This window comes from Cryptotermes secundus, unplaced genomic scaffold (assembly GCF_002891405.2).
Source record: "Cryptotermes secundus unplaced genomic scaffold, Csec_1.0 scaffold30, whole genome shotgun sequence".
Taxonomy (NCBI): domain Eukaryota; kingdom Metazoa; phylum Arthropoda; class Insecta; order Blattodea; family Kalotermitidae; genus Cryptotermes; species Cryptotermes secundus.
The window spans coordinates 218,701-233,389 of record NW_019739593.1 but is presented as its reverse complement, the minus strand read 5'-3'; the positions used below and the strand labels follow the sequence as shown (position 1 = coordinate 233,389).

Below are 14,689 nucleotides of genomic sequence, written 5' to 3'. Positions count from 1 at the left end.
TGATCTACTATTCTATTCCCCTGGGAGTCTTCGATGTCAATATTTTGAATCCCATGATTCTCTTTCCATCCTAGTTCTTTTGTCTTCATGTACATCAAATCATAACGTCCTGTTCTTTGAAATTCTATAATCTCATTACATATCTTCTCAAGATATTCCTTTTTGGCCCTGTCCATGGCTCTTTTCAGTTCATTCCTCAGTCTCCTGTATTTCCTCCTGCCTTCTTCATTGTTGACATTCTTCCATTTCCTTTGCTCCTCCATTTTACTCATCATCTCCTGTGTAACCCATGGTTTTCTTGCCATCTTCTCAACTTTACCAACCAAATCACTGATAATATCTAACATGCATTCTTTTATTTGTTCCACTGCACTTCAGCATTTCCGCTTTCACCTTCAATTGCGCCGAGTTTCTCTTCTAGGGTCTCCTGCATGCTTTGTCTTTGAGCATACAACTTCTCCAAACCCCATCTAGGTCTGCGCTTTTGAAATCTTATAATTTTCTTCAACCTGGTTTGAAACTTGGCAACCAGTAAGTTGCGGTCAGAGTCAATATCTGCCCCAGTTCTAAAAGACTGAAATTGATTCTGAAGAAATTTTTATATGAAAATTGATTTCATTCATTAGAAGACTATTTTCAAATATGTAACATTCAAAATTAGTATGTTATTATTTATTAGTCCACCATATGTCCATAAGGATTACAATTCCAGCGGATGTAGTTACCGTCATTAAGTATATGCATACAGCTGTGCAATAGTGCACTTGTCAACAACATACATAACAAATTGTATAACGTGCGAATAAAACAAATAAAAAAATATATTGACAATCCAGAAAAGTAATAAAAGAAACAAGTACAATTCAGTATTTATGCTTCGAAGTAAAAATACAGTGATAATTAATACACTCTGCAAAGATACATGATCAACTGTGCAAAAGGGCACTTGTCCAAATGTATTAAAAAAAAAGAGATATACAGATTGTTTTTATGCAACAACAAATTACAACAATATACTCCAAGGGGCACTTGTCAACAGAGACAAGTACAGGTAAACATACCAGAAACTTAAAAGAACTAAAAAAGATATGCAAACTTCAACATCTATGTTTCAAGAGTTTGATAATTAAAATACTCTTTCAGTGAGTAGTAAGAACCAGCATATAAGAATCCCTTTAAGGCTGCCGCAAAAGATTTTTGATTGATTGATTGATTCATTCATTCATTTATTGTATATTCCATAAATCCATATACATAGATATAGAACCAGTCACATAGTTACTATAGTGCAATATAAATATAAATATATATGTACAGTTTATAATCATTAAAATAGATAAAAAACATGTGTTAAATTTATATCAAAAAAACAGTCTTACATCACTATACATAAAATTATGCAATATTAAAATTGTTTATGCTATTATCCTTATTTCTAGGCAAATTTGTTACTAAAGAATTCATCACCTGTATAAAAAGAGTTTTGCAATAAAAATGTTGTCAACTGAATTTTAAAATTTTTCAAGTCATTAGACATAGATTTGATTTTTGGTGGCAAATGATTAAAGATCTTTACCCCCATGTAACATATTCCTTTTTGGAATTGTGTCAGACTAGTTTGCGGATAATGCAGATCACAGATAGATCTGGTACTACAATTATGCATTTGTGAGTTGAATGTGAACAATTCCTTATTTACTATGACAAACAGAGAGATCGACAATATATATTGAGCTTGTAGGGGGAGGATATCCAATTCTTGAAACAAACTACGACACGATGTTCTCTTTGTTGTATTTGTTATAATCCTAATTATCCTTTTCTGCATCCTAAACACTTTTATACTATGCGGGGAGTTACCCCAGAATATTAATCCATACGTTATTATAGAATGTACATAGGAAAAATACATCATTTTTAATGTCTCCAGTGGTAAAAAGGATTTAACTGATCGGATTGCAAAACAGGATCTGTTTAACTTATCAATTACTGCATCAATATGACTTTCCCACGTTAAAAAATTTTCAATTTTTAATCCCAGAAATGATATATTAGAAATACTTGGAATTTGATTGTTTAAATAACTAACTTGAACATTTAAGTTTTTACTGTTTTTAGTTTTAAACTGTAGAAAATAAGTTTTTTCATAATTTATTACTAGCTCATTTTTCCTAAACCATTCATTTATCATCTCAAATAATTTATTTATTCTAATTTTAAATGTTGCAGGATTCTTATCAAAGATAAGGATACTTGTATCATCTGCAAATAATATTGGTTTGGATAGGTCAGATATAATTTTTGGTAAGTCATTTACATATAGTAAAAAGAGCACTGGGCCTAATACAGAGCCCTGAGGCACTCCGCACTGTATTTCTTTCCATTCAGAACAACATTTACTCCCATTTTCATACAAAATTACTCTCTGGTATCTTCCTCTCAAATAGGATCTTATAAGTTTCTGAGCAGCTCCTTCAATTCCATAAAAGTCCATTTTTGATAGCAATATATCATGATTTACTCGGTCAAAAGCCTTACTCAGATCACAAAAAATTCCACCCGCTATATATTTGTTGTTTAAAGCCCTATAAATATTCTCCATTAGATTATAAGTAGCTAATGTAGTTGAAGAGTTTTTCTAAAGCGGAATTGCTCTTGCGTTAGCAGGTTATGTGTATTTAAGTGGAAAATCATTCTTTTATATATAACTTTTTCAAAAATTTTAGAAAAGATTGGGAGTAAAGATATAGGTCTATAATTAGACATGTCGGTTTTATCCCCTTTTTTGTGTATGGGTATTATTTCAGAATATTTTAATCGAGCAGGGAATATTCCTGTAGACAATGACTTATTAAATATGTAAGTTAATGGTGATGATATATATGGTGCACTTGCTTTTATTAATTTGGTAGTAATTCCATCATATCCACAAGCTGCTTTGAGTTTTATAGATCTTATTATCTCTTCTATTTCATTGCTGTTAGTTGCTTTTAATACCAATTTCTGAGATGGTTTTGGAAATGAAGTGTATAAATAATCCATGAACTTCTTATCTGTTTCCACAGTATTATTTGTCCATTTCTTCGGAGAATTGCTTATATCTAAAAAAAGTTATTAATGATCTTACTATATTTTTGTAGTCCTGAGTGATATTACCCTTTATATTTAAACAAGTCACATCAGTAGAAGCTTGGCTATTTCCAGTCATGTTTTTTATAATTTTCCAGGTTGTTCTTGTTTTATTATTGGAAGTTCTTATGACTCTGTTCAGATATAACTTTTTTGCTGTTGAGATAACTCTACTTAATATCTTGCAATATATTTTATAGTGTTCTTTTAACCTAGAATCATTATTGCTTTTAATTTTTATATAGAGCTCCCTTATTTATTACATCATTTTATAATTCCTGGGGTTATCCATGATTTACTAGCATCTACACTTTGTGATTTTGTGATCTGAAAACAAGAATTTAGAATCCTAAGGTAAGTAATTAAAAAGTTATTAAACATTGTATCCACATCACTATCTACAAAAATATCATCCCATAATTCATAGCTTAGATTAATCTGGAAGTCTAATAAAGAGGATTCGTTGATGACCCTACGGGTATACCTCTGATTTTGCTTCATTATATATGTAACATTGTATATTATAATGATCTGCCCATCGTGATCAGATAATCCATTTTCCCATGGAAGAACACTGAAACTTTTGTTTTTATATTTGTTAATAAAAATATTATCTATTGCTGTGGATGAGTTAGAGCAAATACTAGTCGGAAATGTAACTGTACTATATAGCCCGTATGAAGCTAGTAGCAAATCCAGTTTTGGTTTGTAATTAGTATCCACCAGGTAATTTATATTCACATCCCCACGTATTATTATGTTTTTTGAGTTTTTGTACAATTTGTTCAGGAATTTGTTTAAATTTTCCAAGAAATACTTAAAATCACCAGTTGGGGCCCTATAAATACATATTATGTACATACTTGGTGAATTCACTTGAACACCACACATTTCTAGATCTTTCTCTTTACATGTAACAATATTGTTTATATGTGTAAATTGTATATTCATTCGGACAAAGATACATACACCTCCTTGCTTAAAATTTTTCCTAGAGTATTTGCTAGCTAATACATATTGGTTCAGAGTAATAGTGTTTATTTCAAACTCTTTTAAATGATGCTCTGATAAACAAATAACATGCGGTAGCTCAGAAGTAAATCTAATATTAATTCTTCTGTTTTATTATTGACAGCCCTAATATTTTGGTGGTAAATTATGAAGTTATTTTGATTCATTACATTACAATTATTTGACTTAAAGTTACCTTTATCATACTTATCTAGATTTATATTTCGCATAAAAAATCTTTATTTCTTACCATTGATACTTTTTTATTACGTGTAGATTGTCTACTACGTTTACCATTTGGAATCGGGTTCTGTAGTGGATTTCCACTCATTGTACTTGGTATCTCCTTATCTTTGCTATTTGTATCTATTATATTATTCCCTAATTTGCATTTATTTGAGTTAATGCTCATTGCTTCTTTAAATCTTACTGTTGACATTTGTTGTTTCTCAGAGCCCTCCCCACCTACAACACCTTCACATGTCCTCATTATCTGTTCACCCTCACCCAGGTTTTCACTTTCCCTGTCTTCTTCCTTTCCCTTATCATTTGATAAATCTTTGAGTTTCACAGGTAAGTGATTAAAGATCTTTATGCCTGAGTAATAAGCTCCCCTTTGAACTTTAGTCACAGAAACACAGTCACTTGTTTTGTCTAGTACCGATACTATGAATTTCAGAATTCCTTAAGAACGTGTGTCTATTATTTACAATGTATTGCATCTGGGAATACACGTATTGAGAACACAAAGGTAAAATTTCCATTTCCCGGAATGAATCTCTTTTTTTCAAGTCCTTCATTATTCTTATTAGCCTTTTTTGTATCCTAAAAATTTTTATACTATCTGGAGAATTACCCCCAAAATAATACCATAAGTCATGATGGAGTGTATGTAAGCAAAGTAAAGCATCCTCAGACTGCTGTTTGACAACATATAAATTAATGGTCAATACTCGTATTATTATTTAAAATTACAACTAATCATTTATCATCATACTGTATTTCACTTTCTCTTTTATTTTAAAATGATTATATAACTTTGATAATCCTGATATAAATAATAATTATACTTGCAAGTTTATAATTTGTAAAAGTTCTGTGTAAAATTAATTATACACATGCAAAACAATAGGGCAAATGTTTATAGCTTGTTCCTAGGCAGCAGTCAGTGCACCAACGAACTTGCTGGGTAGGAATAACATGTGTTTTCTGTAGGTCTGTGCTGAAGGTTTACAGGGGACAACAAAGGTCGTTTTTGGGCAGTTGTAAGCTGGAGGAGTGAGTAAGTATTAGTTGAGTTCTGAGGTTTCGGGGTGATTGAACAAAAAATGGCAAGAAGACTGCACAGTGATCTGAAGTGCTAGTTTCTGTGTTGAGATCTCTTGCTAGGAGAGGATTAGTGGAAACTGAAATTCCCAGTGTGTGTGCAACAGTGCACTATAAATTGTGTAAATTAGTGATAGTGCTGTATTTAGTGTGATTAAGAGAACTTGTAATTGAAGTGCTAATAAATCAAATCATCTATACCAGAACCATTGTTTTCACTATGCGTACTCCCATACACATGACAATATTTTTATTATCTTCAGTATAACAATAGTACATAAATGTCTAAGGCATTTCATTTGTGGCAGGGTGTTCAGAAGATGTTCTTCAACCGATCTTCTGTTAACTATTAATATTACATTTCTGTTTTTTATACTTATATTTATAAATTGTGACCAAGAATTAATAATTAATTGTGTAATTAAAGATACTATATTTTAAAAATATTTTCCATACTCACTGTGTTCTTAAATTCTTTATACTTCGTTTTTTAACTACTCTTAATTGTATTAAACTAATAATTATTCTTCATGAACTCATAAACCTGTAAATCCTTTGTGTCTATAATTGCTTTTTATGTGTTTATTGAGGATTACTTACCAATTTCGTCGTTGCTGTAATCAGTAGAACATTGTACAAATGTTTACATGTTCTACTGCCAATATTTTAAGTGTTCAGTGTAATTATTCAATTGATTTATAAGTTGGTCATTAATGTTGCAGTTTTTGTATTCTTTATCTTTTGTTATCTATAAAACAAGACTTGGAACTGATAATTAATTCCACATTTATTGTAAGATGTATGACTTATTCTGTATCCAGCAGGCTTCCTACTTTGTATTTGTAGAATTCAAAACAAATCTGAAATTTGAAATGCATGCAATAAACTAACAGAGCTCCTGGGATGAAATCACAGCCTGTAATGATAAAAGAAAAAGCATACATGCTTTCTGCATAATTTTAAATCAGACTGATATCTTCCTTAAACAGCTTGCATTTTAAAGTTGTTGTTCATATAAATGTAGTAGTAAACTTCTTTTTAAGAACATTCATCTGTATTCATATGGTTAACATCAGATTGAGAGAAAAATCGGAGTTAAACTGCTATTAGTATTTAAATTCAGTTTTTGTCTTCATTGAACAGTTTGAACTAATCTGCTATTAGTATTTAAATTCAATTTTGGTCTGCATTGAACAGTTTAAACTATCACTTTACACAAAACCCAAAGCTGGATTAACACTCACTCGTTGGCTATTCACTTGCATTGCTTCAACAGCACAGCTTGTATAGTGTTAAATGAGTTATGCTGATGAATATGAATGAATGTTGATGGTCCCCATCTGAAGGTGATTCCTAGGCATTTATCCAGACAAGCTCAGGAAAATCTTAGTCGTGGAAACTAATTATAAGACTGAAATGAGAAACAAGTACCTCTCATATTCTAGTTGGATGAAGTACTGCTAAACCAACCTACTCAGTTAAAGACCAGACTTCAGAAAACTGCTGGTTTTGGTATGACATATGAGAATATACAATAGTTAACATGACAGAAATAACTGTACTCTCGACAGGATTTATGGAAGGTGAATAAATGAAATGAAATGAAATATACCTACACACATAACAAAAACCATGTCAAAGCAGTGTGAAGAAAGAAAATGTTTTTCCAATATTATCTTGACAGCAATGCCCACTATAAAACTAGGCAATTTTAATTGCATGGACAAATTTTGGTGCTACCTTATGTTCCCATGTTTGACTGCTGATGTTCTGTAGTGGCAGGGGGAAAAGTCGACTGTTCTTTCTGATATTGCTTACGATGGTGACAGTATGAAAATTACATTCAACATGAATACACAAATGAAAGACTACCCAATTCAATGAATATTAAATGTTAAAGAAAGGCATTATTTAAAGAAACAAATTTAACCATCACTTCTGATGTTGTAGGCTGATGTTAAAACATAATTACTGGAATAAATCGAGGCTCAACCTTCATTATAATTCGACCCCGTCTGAAAAATGATTCAGATTAGATGTCAAGTATGCAGCACAGTTTTAATAACATGGTTCATTTTGCCAGCTATCTTCCAAAATTACATTAATTGTCAAATAATTCATTACATAATTTAAAAATGATGGAAAGTTGCCATCCTATGATCTTGAATTATCTATGTTCAATACTGCTGTGAAATCCATACATAATCTTGCTCTCATGTCTGAAAATAGTGACTATAATATTTTAAATCTCAATGCAAAAATACTTATAGACACTAATATATGAATATAAATATCTTAATATTAAGCATACCTCACACATCTCCAATTCTTTAGGATATATGTTGCCAACTGTCAATCACTGATATGTCATAGGTTTACTTTGTCACTGATCCCTCATTGAAACCATGGAAAATGTCTGATATGGAACCTGTTTGTCTTATTAACATAAAATATTGGCCACGCCATAGCTCAAGCAGTTAGTCACTAGCTTCCCACCGTGGTGGCCCGGGTTCAAACCCGGGTCTGGTCAAGTGGGATTTGTGGTGGACAAAGTGGCGCTGGGGTAGTTTTTCTCCGAGTACTTCGGTTTCCCCTGCCAATCTTCATTCCACCAAATTTTCCATCATCATAATCGTCCGGGGCAGGTACAACAGGCCAATCAGTGGCTGCCATGCTGAGTGGATCCAACTGAACTCCACCCCCCCACTATGTGAATTAAAAGAAAAATAAATAAAATATTTGTTCTTGCCATTTTCACAGTCATTTCAGGCATATTCTTCTCGGTCTTCAACATCACATATAGACCCTATAAAATTTCTAAATTTATTGCATATCAAATGTTCTTTTCCATGTATACGAATGGTGAACATTAATCATATTTAAATTCAATACAAACTCTGTAAAGATTAAGTGGCCATTTTCAATCTGCAAGTGAGAAGACAACACTATATGCTTCTTGTGGGAACAATGGACAAGCAAGGGGCAAAATTACAGGAAAAACATAACAACGGGCTTGCAGATGAAAAGAGTGAGCCACCGCAAGGTAAAAAACTGATGAATGATATTGTAACGTGTTTTCCTTAGACAAGTGGATGACGCCCCTTGTGAGGTGGAATTAGGAGTTTTAGACAATTAAAAATTTAAACGATTTTTAATTGATTTTAAATGCAGTGAACTGTAACATGTAAGATTTTAACGCATAACAGTTGAGTTCATTGTAACAATTTACTTACAAAATGTTCAGGTATGGGCATGTGGAATGGACAATACTCAGTGCAGTGTAGCAGGTTTGGCATAATGGACACCTGAGGATAGCCGTTTGGGGCAGAACATGTTGTGTTAATAGCGAAAGCAAATGTGAATGAAGAAATAAATAGCTGCATTATTGACGGAAAATTGTATGTATATAAGGTTGACCGTTTTCAATTGTGTCAAAATTTCACATACTATACAGTGTACTTTTCTTTCAATACTCTTTTCTGTATAATAAACATTAAATTGTATGCATCTAAGGAAGAAAATTCAAGAATATAAAGCAAGAAGTACATACTGAAACAGCAGGTTAAGCATCTAGTAAGCACTTCCTATAGTTACATTATAAACGACAGGGTAGGATCAAGTTCAATGATTAACAGTGTCTTTATTGCAACTATCAAACACAGTGTTACCCATACATTACAACAAAGTACTCCCAAGCATGTCTCATTCCAAATAAAATCCACCATGCAATTCAGCAATTAATATTTTATTAGCCCATATCTGGGTACAATGGGCATAAAGACACTACAAGCAATCTGTTTTTAAGTACAAATACTGATCTCGCACAGCTCTGCTTTAATTATGTGACAGCTGAAAGTGCATGTACAGTATACAGAACCTGAGAAATTCAAAGAAGATACTTAGTTTTTCAATTTTCTGCATCCAACAAGAACTTTGTACACTTTGATGCTATCAAATAAGCACAACTATTTTACAAAAATAATATTCTCTATAAAAAGCAAATCTATATATACTATCTCTGGATAAAATCTTCTAGGCATACATGAACATTCATTCAGTTCTTAAAAATTAGCATAAATTTCTAATCTACTTCTATATTAACGAAGCTTAACATTCAAACTAACTGGTAATTTGGTCCCGGCTTATCATTGCAGTATAATACATAGAATACAATTCTAATCCTGGAAATCTGAATAAAAATTAAGCTAAAGAGCTTAGGGAGAACCAGTCTATTTAATCAAAGGATTGGTTTAATTATAAACTGAAAGAAATGACAAAATAAGTTTCTACATTAAACCAACTCCAGTTAACCAGACTGTTATCAAGGTGGGGCTTGCTGAATTTACGGAGTGAAGAGTGCTATTCTGAGAAAAAACTAAAACAAGTAACTGCCTGATAAATTAAGAAGCAGTGACAATAATTCTGATTTAAATACTGACCAATTTAGAATTTTCAAGTTTTCATGATTAACAGAAAATGAATAGGAAACCAGATTCTCTATCAACATCTCTGTGGGGCATATAATCAGTGTGAGATCTTCAGTGATGCTAGAAGGTGAAAAATATAAAATGACAGAATGACAATTATGTGCAGAAATGAGATACATACTCTGAAGAACATTACTAATTACAAGATTTATCATACTTTCATATAGTCATTCTGACGCAATCGTTTCATCTACGAGCCTAAACTTATATTGCACTATTGATATGGCAAATATACAGGGGTAAAAACTTATATGATGCAGTTTCTAGTTGCAGACAACCAAAAATAATCTCTTGTCCACCTACAGTTGAAAGGCAGCCATTTTCATACTTACTTGTTCATGTTTCCATGTAATATACCACATTCATAAATCTCATGTAAAGCTGAAGATACAGAACTTCTTTCTATTCATTGACAATCTTCAGACTTGGTCCAGAAGGCAAGACTGTTTATTTCTACATACAAATATTCATAAAAGGATACTCATTGGGGAAAACTTCTTTTACATACAGACGAGTTTCTATTCCCATGTCACGGATTCGAACACCTTCATTACAGATGGCATAAACGTGTTCCACATACCATAGTCTATAACTTGAATCAATTTACTGACATATAATTAAGTGCAGGATTTTCCAAAAGCAGAGTGCATACCTGTAGAGTTGAAATTAAATAGGTATGGACCCTTATAAACCAAATGACTTTAGTAAGGATTTTTAGAAACTGGAAGGAACATCACTGACATCCATAATTTCAATTATATGAGTATTATCAATATTAAAAGTGACAGAATTAATGGTGTTAATGGTAATGAAACTGGTAACAACAGTGAATGTCACCATGTATGTGTGAAGAAATAATGCACAGCATCTCAAATCAAATCCTTCATCCTGTGGATGTCAACTAAAGCATTTTCATCCTTGTCCCCAGACCTGGTCCTCAAGCTGATGGTGACTGATGACTCACCTAACTCAGATGATGGGCCTAAGCTTGTAACCTTACATGGTGCTTCTGCTTCTTCCTCAGTTTCCTCCATGACATCTTCACAAGCTTCTTCATTGAGCGTCTGCAGGGCACCACAGATCATCTGCTCTTCAAGTGTCACCTGTAACAGTCACATAACACACACAATGCTGTCAGGAGTAGAGTGACACCAATGTTGCATTAATATAACTTAAAATAATTACATTCTAATCAGCAATGCTAAAATTATTTGCTATGAGATTTTTGTACTAATTATATTTCTTCACCAAATATGCAGGGACTTTATCAGGGTACAGGCAAAAATATTCCAGAGGCACTCACTTACAATCTCCCTTCATTCTTTCATATGTCAATTTAACTTAAACTGTATTCCTATTCAGCCCATGATAAGTATAAGTGAAAGAGAGGAAATGTATCTGGCAGCTATATATAAACTGCTGAGATAATGTGCCAAAAGGTGAAGCATGATGGACAGTAGGCCATTATGAAATGCAACACTGCAGAAGTCACATAACAAGACAAATGAATTGAATAAATATTAAGAGTCCTCACTACTGGTATCTCTATTTTGTCGCAGTGGTGGGGCATGCATGCCTAAATGAACCTGAGAGCCATCCCAGAGGTAACATATGTTACCAGTAGGGTCTCCCATGCTGGATGGGTCAAATGTGATAGGCCAGACCAAAAGAAATACCCGGGGTTGGGGCATGAGGCTGACAACCTCAACCCTGTTAAAAACTTAAACTGTTAGGAAACCTTGGATGACAGTCTTGGAGATATCAGATGTATCAAAATATGTGACATGGCATGAAAAATGAATTAAGAATTGGAACCATGGAATGTGTTGACTCTATATAGAGGAGGAGCCTTAAAACAACCTGAAAAAGTGCTGCAGCATTACAAGGTGGATATAATAGAATTACACAAAATTCATTGGACTGGACTAGGTGTTTTGGAGAACAGAAACTGCAGTGTGTACTACTGCAGTCAGAAAAGTAAACATGAATTTGGATGTGGATTCATAGTAAATTAAGAAAATAAAACATTCAATAAGTGACTTCAAACCTATTAATCGCAGACTGTGTACCTTGAGGGTTGGTGGAAGATTTAATAACATAAGCTTAGTATGTGAACATGCACCAACAGAGAAGAAAAATGAATATATTAAAGAGTTGTTATTGGGGGCCCAAAGAATGACACTACGATTCTTCTTGGAGACTTTAATGCTAAGGTAGGGTTCAAAGATCAAGAGAGATCTGATGCTGGGAATTGTGGACTGCATGAAGAAAGTAATGATAATGGATTGAGATTAACTGAATTGGCTAGTGCCCTGAATATGGTAATAGGGAGTACTACATTCCCACACAAGAAGTTACATTTAGCAACTTTGAGGTCCCCAGATGGTACAACAAATAATCAAATTGACCACATACTGACTGATACAAGACATACAAATAATATGACAGATGTGAGGACTTATAAGGGTGAAAAAGCTGATTCTGACCATTATCTTGTTGATACCAGAATAAGGGCAAAAATTAGCAGGTCAAAATATGTTCTGAATAAAGAGAAAACATTTGATTTGTTTCATTCTGGTCCATCTTTTATAAAAGGGAAAACAATAAGATACAATATAAGCAACTTAAAACAGACAAGAGTCTAGGAAAGAATATGAGCATAGGTAGGAGTGACAATTGAAGAAGGGTGGATCAACTTGAAAACAATTCTTAAAACAGCAGCAGAGGAAAGTATTGGGAAAGTTAAAAGGGACTTCAGGAATGGATGGTTTGACCAAGAGTGTAAACAAGTGACAGTGGAGAATAGGAAATACCAAGAGTATGCTTCGAAGGAAATTTAGTACAGTAGCAAGAGAAGAATACTGTGATGCAAGAAGGGGGGGGGGAAAGGATCCATAAGAAGAAAAAGAAGGATTATTATGAAAAACAACTTAAACGGCTACAAGAATATGATACAAAAAATGATAGTAGGAAGTTCTACAAGCAAGTGAACAGAATGAGGGATGGCTTCCAGGTTAAACCATTCAGTTGCAGTAGTACAGATGGTGACATTCTCTCATATAAAGCTGATATCCTGAACAGATGGAAGGGGTATTTTCAAAATCTGTATGATTTGACAGAGAATAAGTTGAAAATTCCCCACAGTGGACAGTACCATCTATTGATGAAGTTGGGAAATACCATTACCTACTTTGGAGGAGATGAATTTTGCAGTTAAAAAAAAATAACAGAGCTTCAGGACCAGATGGGATGAATGCTGAACCTTTTAAAAGTAGATGAAATGAATCTTACAAATAGGTTATAGAATTTCTATATGTAATAATACAAATGCCATAGTGAATGCAACAATTTATTTGGTTGTAGTTCTTTGTCTTTTCTTCCTCTACACTACATATTTCGGCCGTAACTGGGCATCATCAGGTGTATTTTTCACTATGTAGCTGTCACACTGCACACAATCCAAAATCTAAAACACCAGTCTGTCAGTTTTGTTTAAAATCTCTCCAATTTGATTTTAGAATTCCAATTTAAATTGGAATTCTAAAATCAAATTGACGAGCGTATGCTGGCGAGATCTTAAACAAAACTGACAAAACTGACAGACTGGTGTTTTAGATTTTGCATTGTGTGCAGTGTGACAGCTACAAAGTGAAAAATACACCTGATGATGACCAGTTACGGCCAAAAAATATAGTGTAGAGGAAGAAAAGACAAAGAACTACAACCAAATAAATTGTTGCATTCACGACGGCATTTGTATTATTACATATAGAAGTGTATGGTGCAACAGGATGCTTAAATATAATATAGGTTACAGAAGTTCGTTGAAAAGATATGGAAAGAGGAAATATTTCCCACTCAGTGGGAAGAAGGGTTAATATGCCCTATCTATAAAAAAAAGAGAGCTCGAATGATGCGTGAAAACTATCATGGTATTTCTTGGCTGAACATGGCATATAAAATATTCTCAGTTACACTATTTCAAAGACTACAAACTCATTGTAGAGACAAGTACTGGAAATTATCAGTGTGGATTTAGGCCTGGAAAGTCCACTTCAGACCATTTGCATTCAGTCAGACAATTCCTGGAAAAGATGAAAGAATATACACATACTATATATTTGTACATTTCAAAGCTGCATATGACAGCATTGACAGCAGTCTTTTCTTGAGGACATTTTGACAACATTAGATTCAAAACGATTTGCCATGGGCGTATTTTTAGATCTTACAAAAGCCTTCGATGTAATAAACCATGACCGGTTACTTACTAAATTGGACTTGTATGGGCTTAGAGGAAAAATCCATGAGTGGATGACCTCGTATCTAACGAACAGATTCCAATATGTAGAAATTTATCACCAGGACCATGTATCCTGTTATTCTAAGTCCTTTACCTCGTCACTTAAGGAAATTAAACATGGTGTTCCGCAGGGATCTGTTTTGGGTCCTCTGTTGTTTTTATTATTCATTAATGATTTGCCACATGCTATACCTCAGGCTAAGGTTGTACTATTTGCAGATGACACTAATATATTGTTCACTGATAACTCTCTTAGTTCTTTAAATATAAAAATCAAGAAGGTTATTGATCAACTAGAAAGTTGGTTTAATGTGAATCAACTTTTTGTTAACACTGACAAGACCAAAGTATTATTTTTCCATGGAAAAGGATCTACTTCTAGGAACAGACCGGTCATACGTTTATTCAATAGGGAATTAGTATATTCATCTTC

At 33.2% G+C, this 14,689-nt stretch overlaps 1 protein-coding gene across 10 annotated transcripts in view; it reads right to left on the bottom strand.

Annotated features, from left to right (window-relative positions):
• LOC111871956 (kinase D-interacting substrate of 220 kDa B) overlaps window positions 1-14,689 on the bottom strand; it is a 194,108-nt gene that overhangs the window by 15,661 nt on the left and 163,758 nt on the right. For all 10 annotated transcript variants that reach the window (XM_023865387.2, XM_023865389.2, XM_023865392.2 and 7 more), the window contains one exon: window positions 10,918-11,056. In XM_023865387.2, coding sequence (XP_023721155.1) covers window positions 10,918-11,056 — 139 coding nt within the window. The remainder of the gene's footprint in view (window positions 1-10,917; window positions 11,057-14,689) is intronic.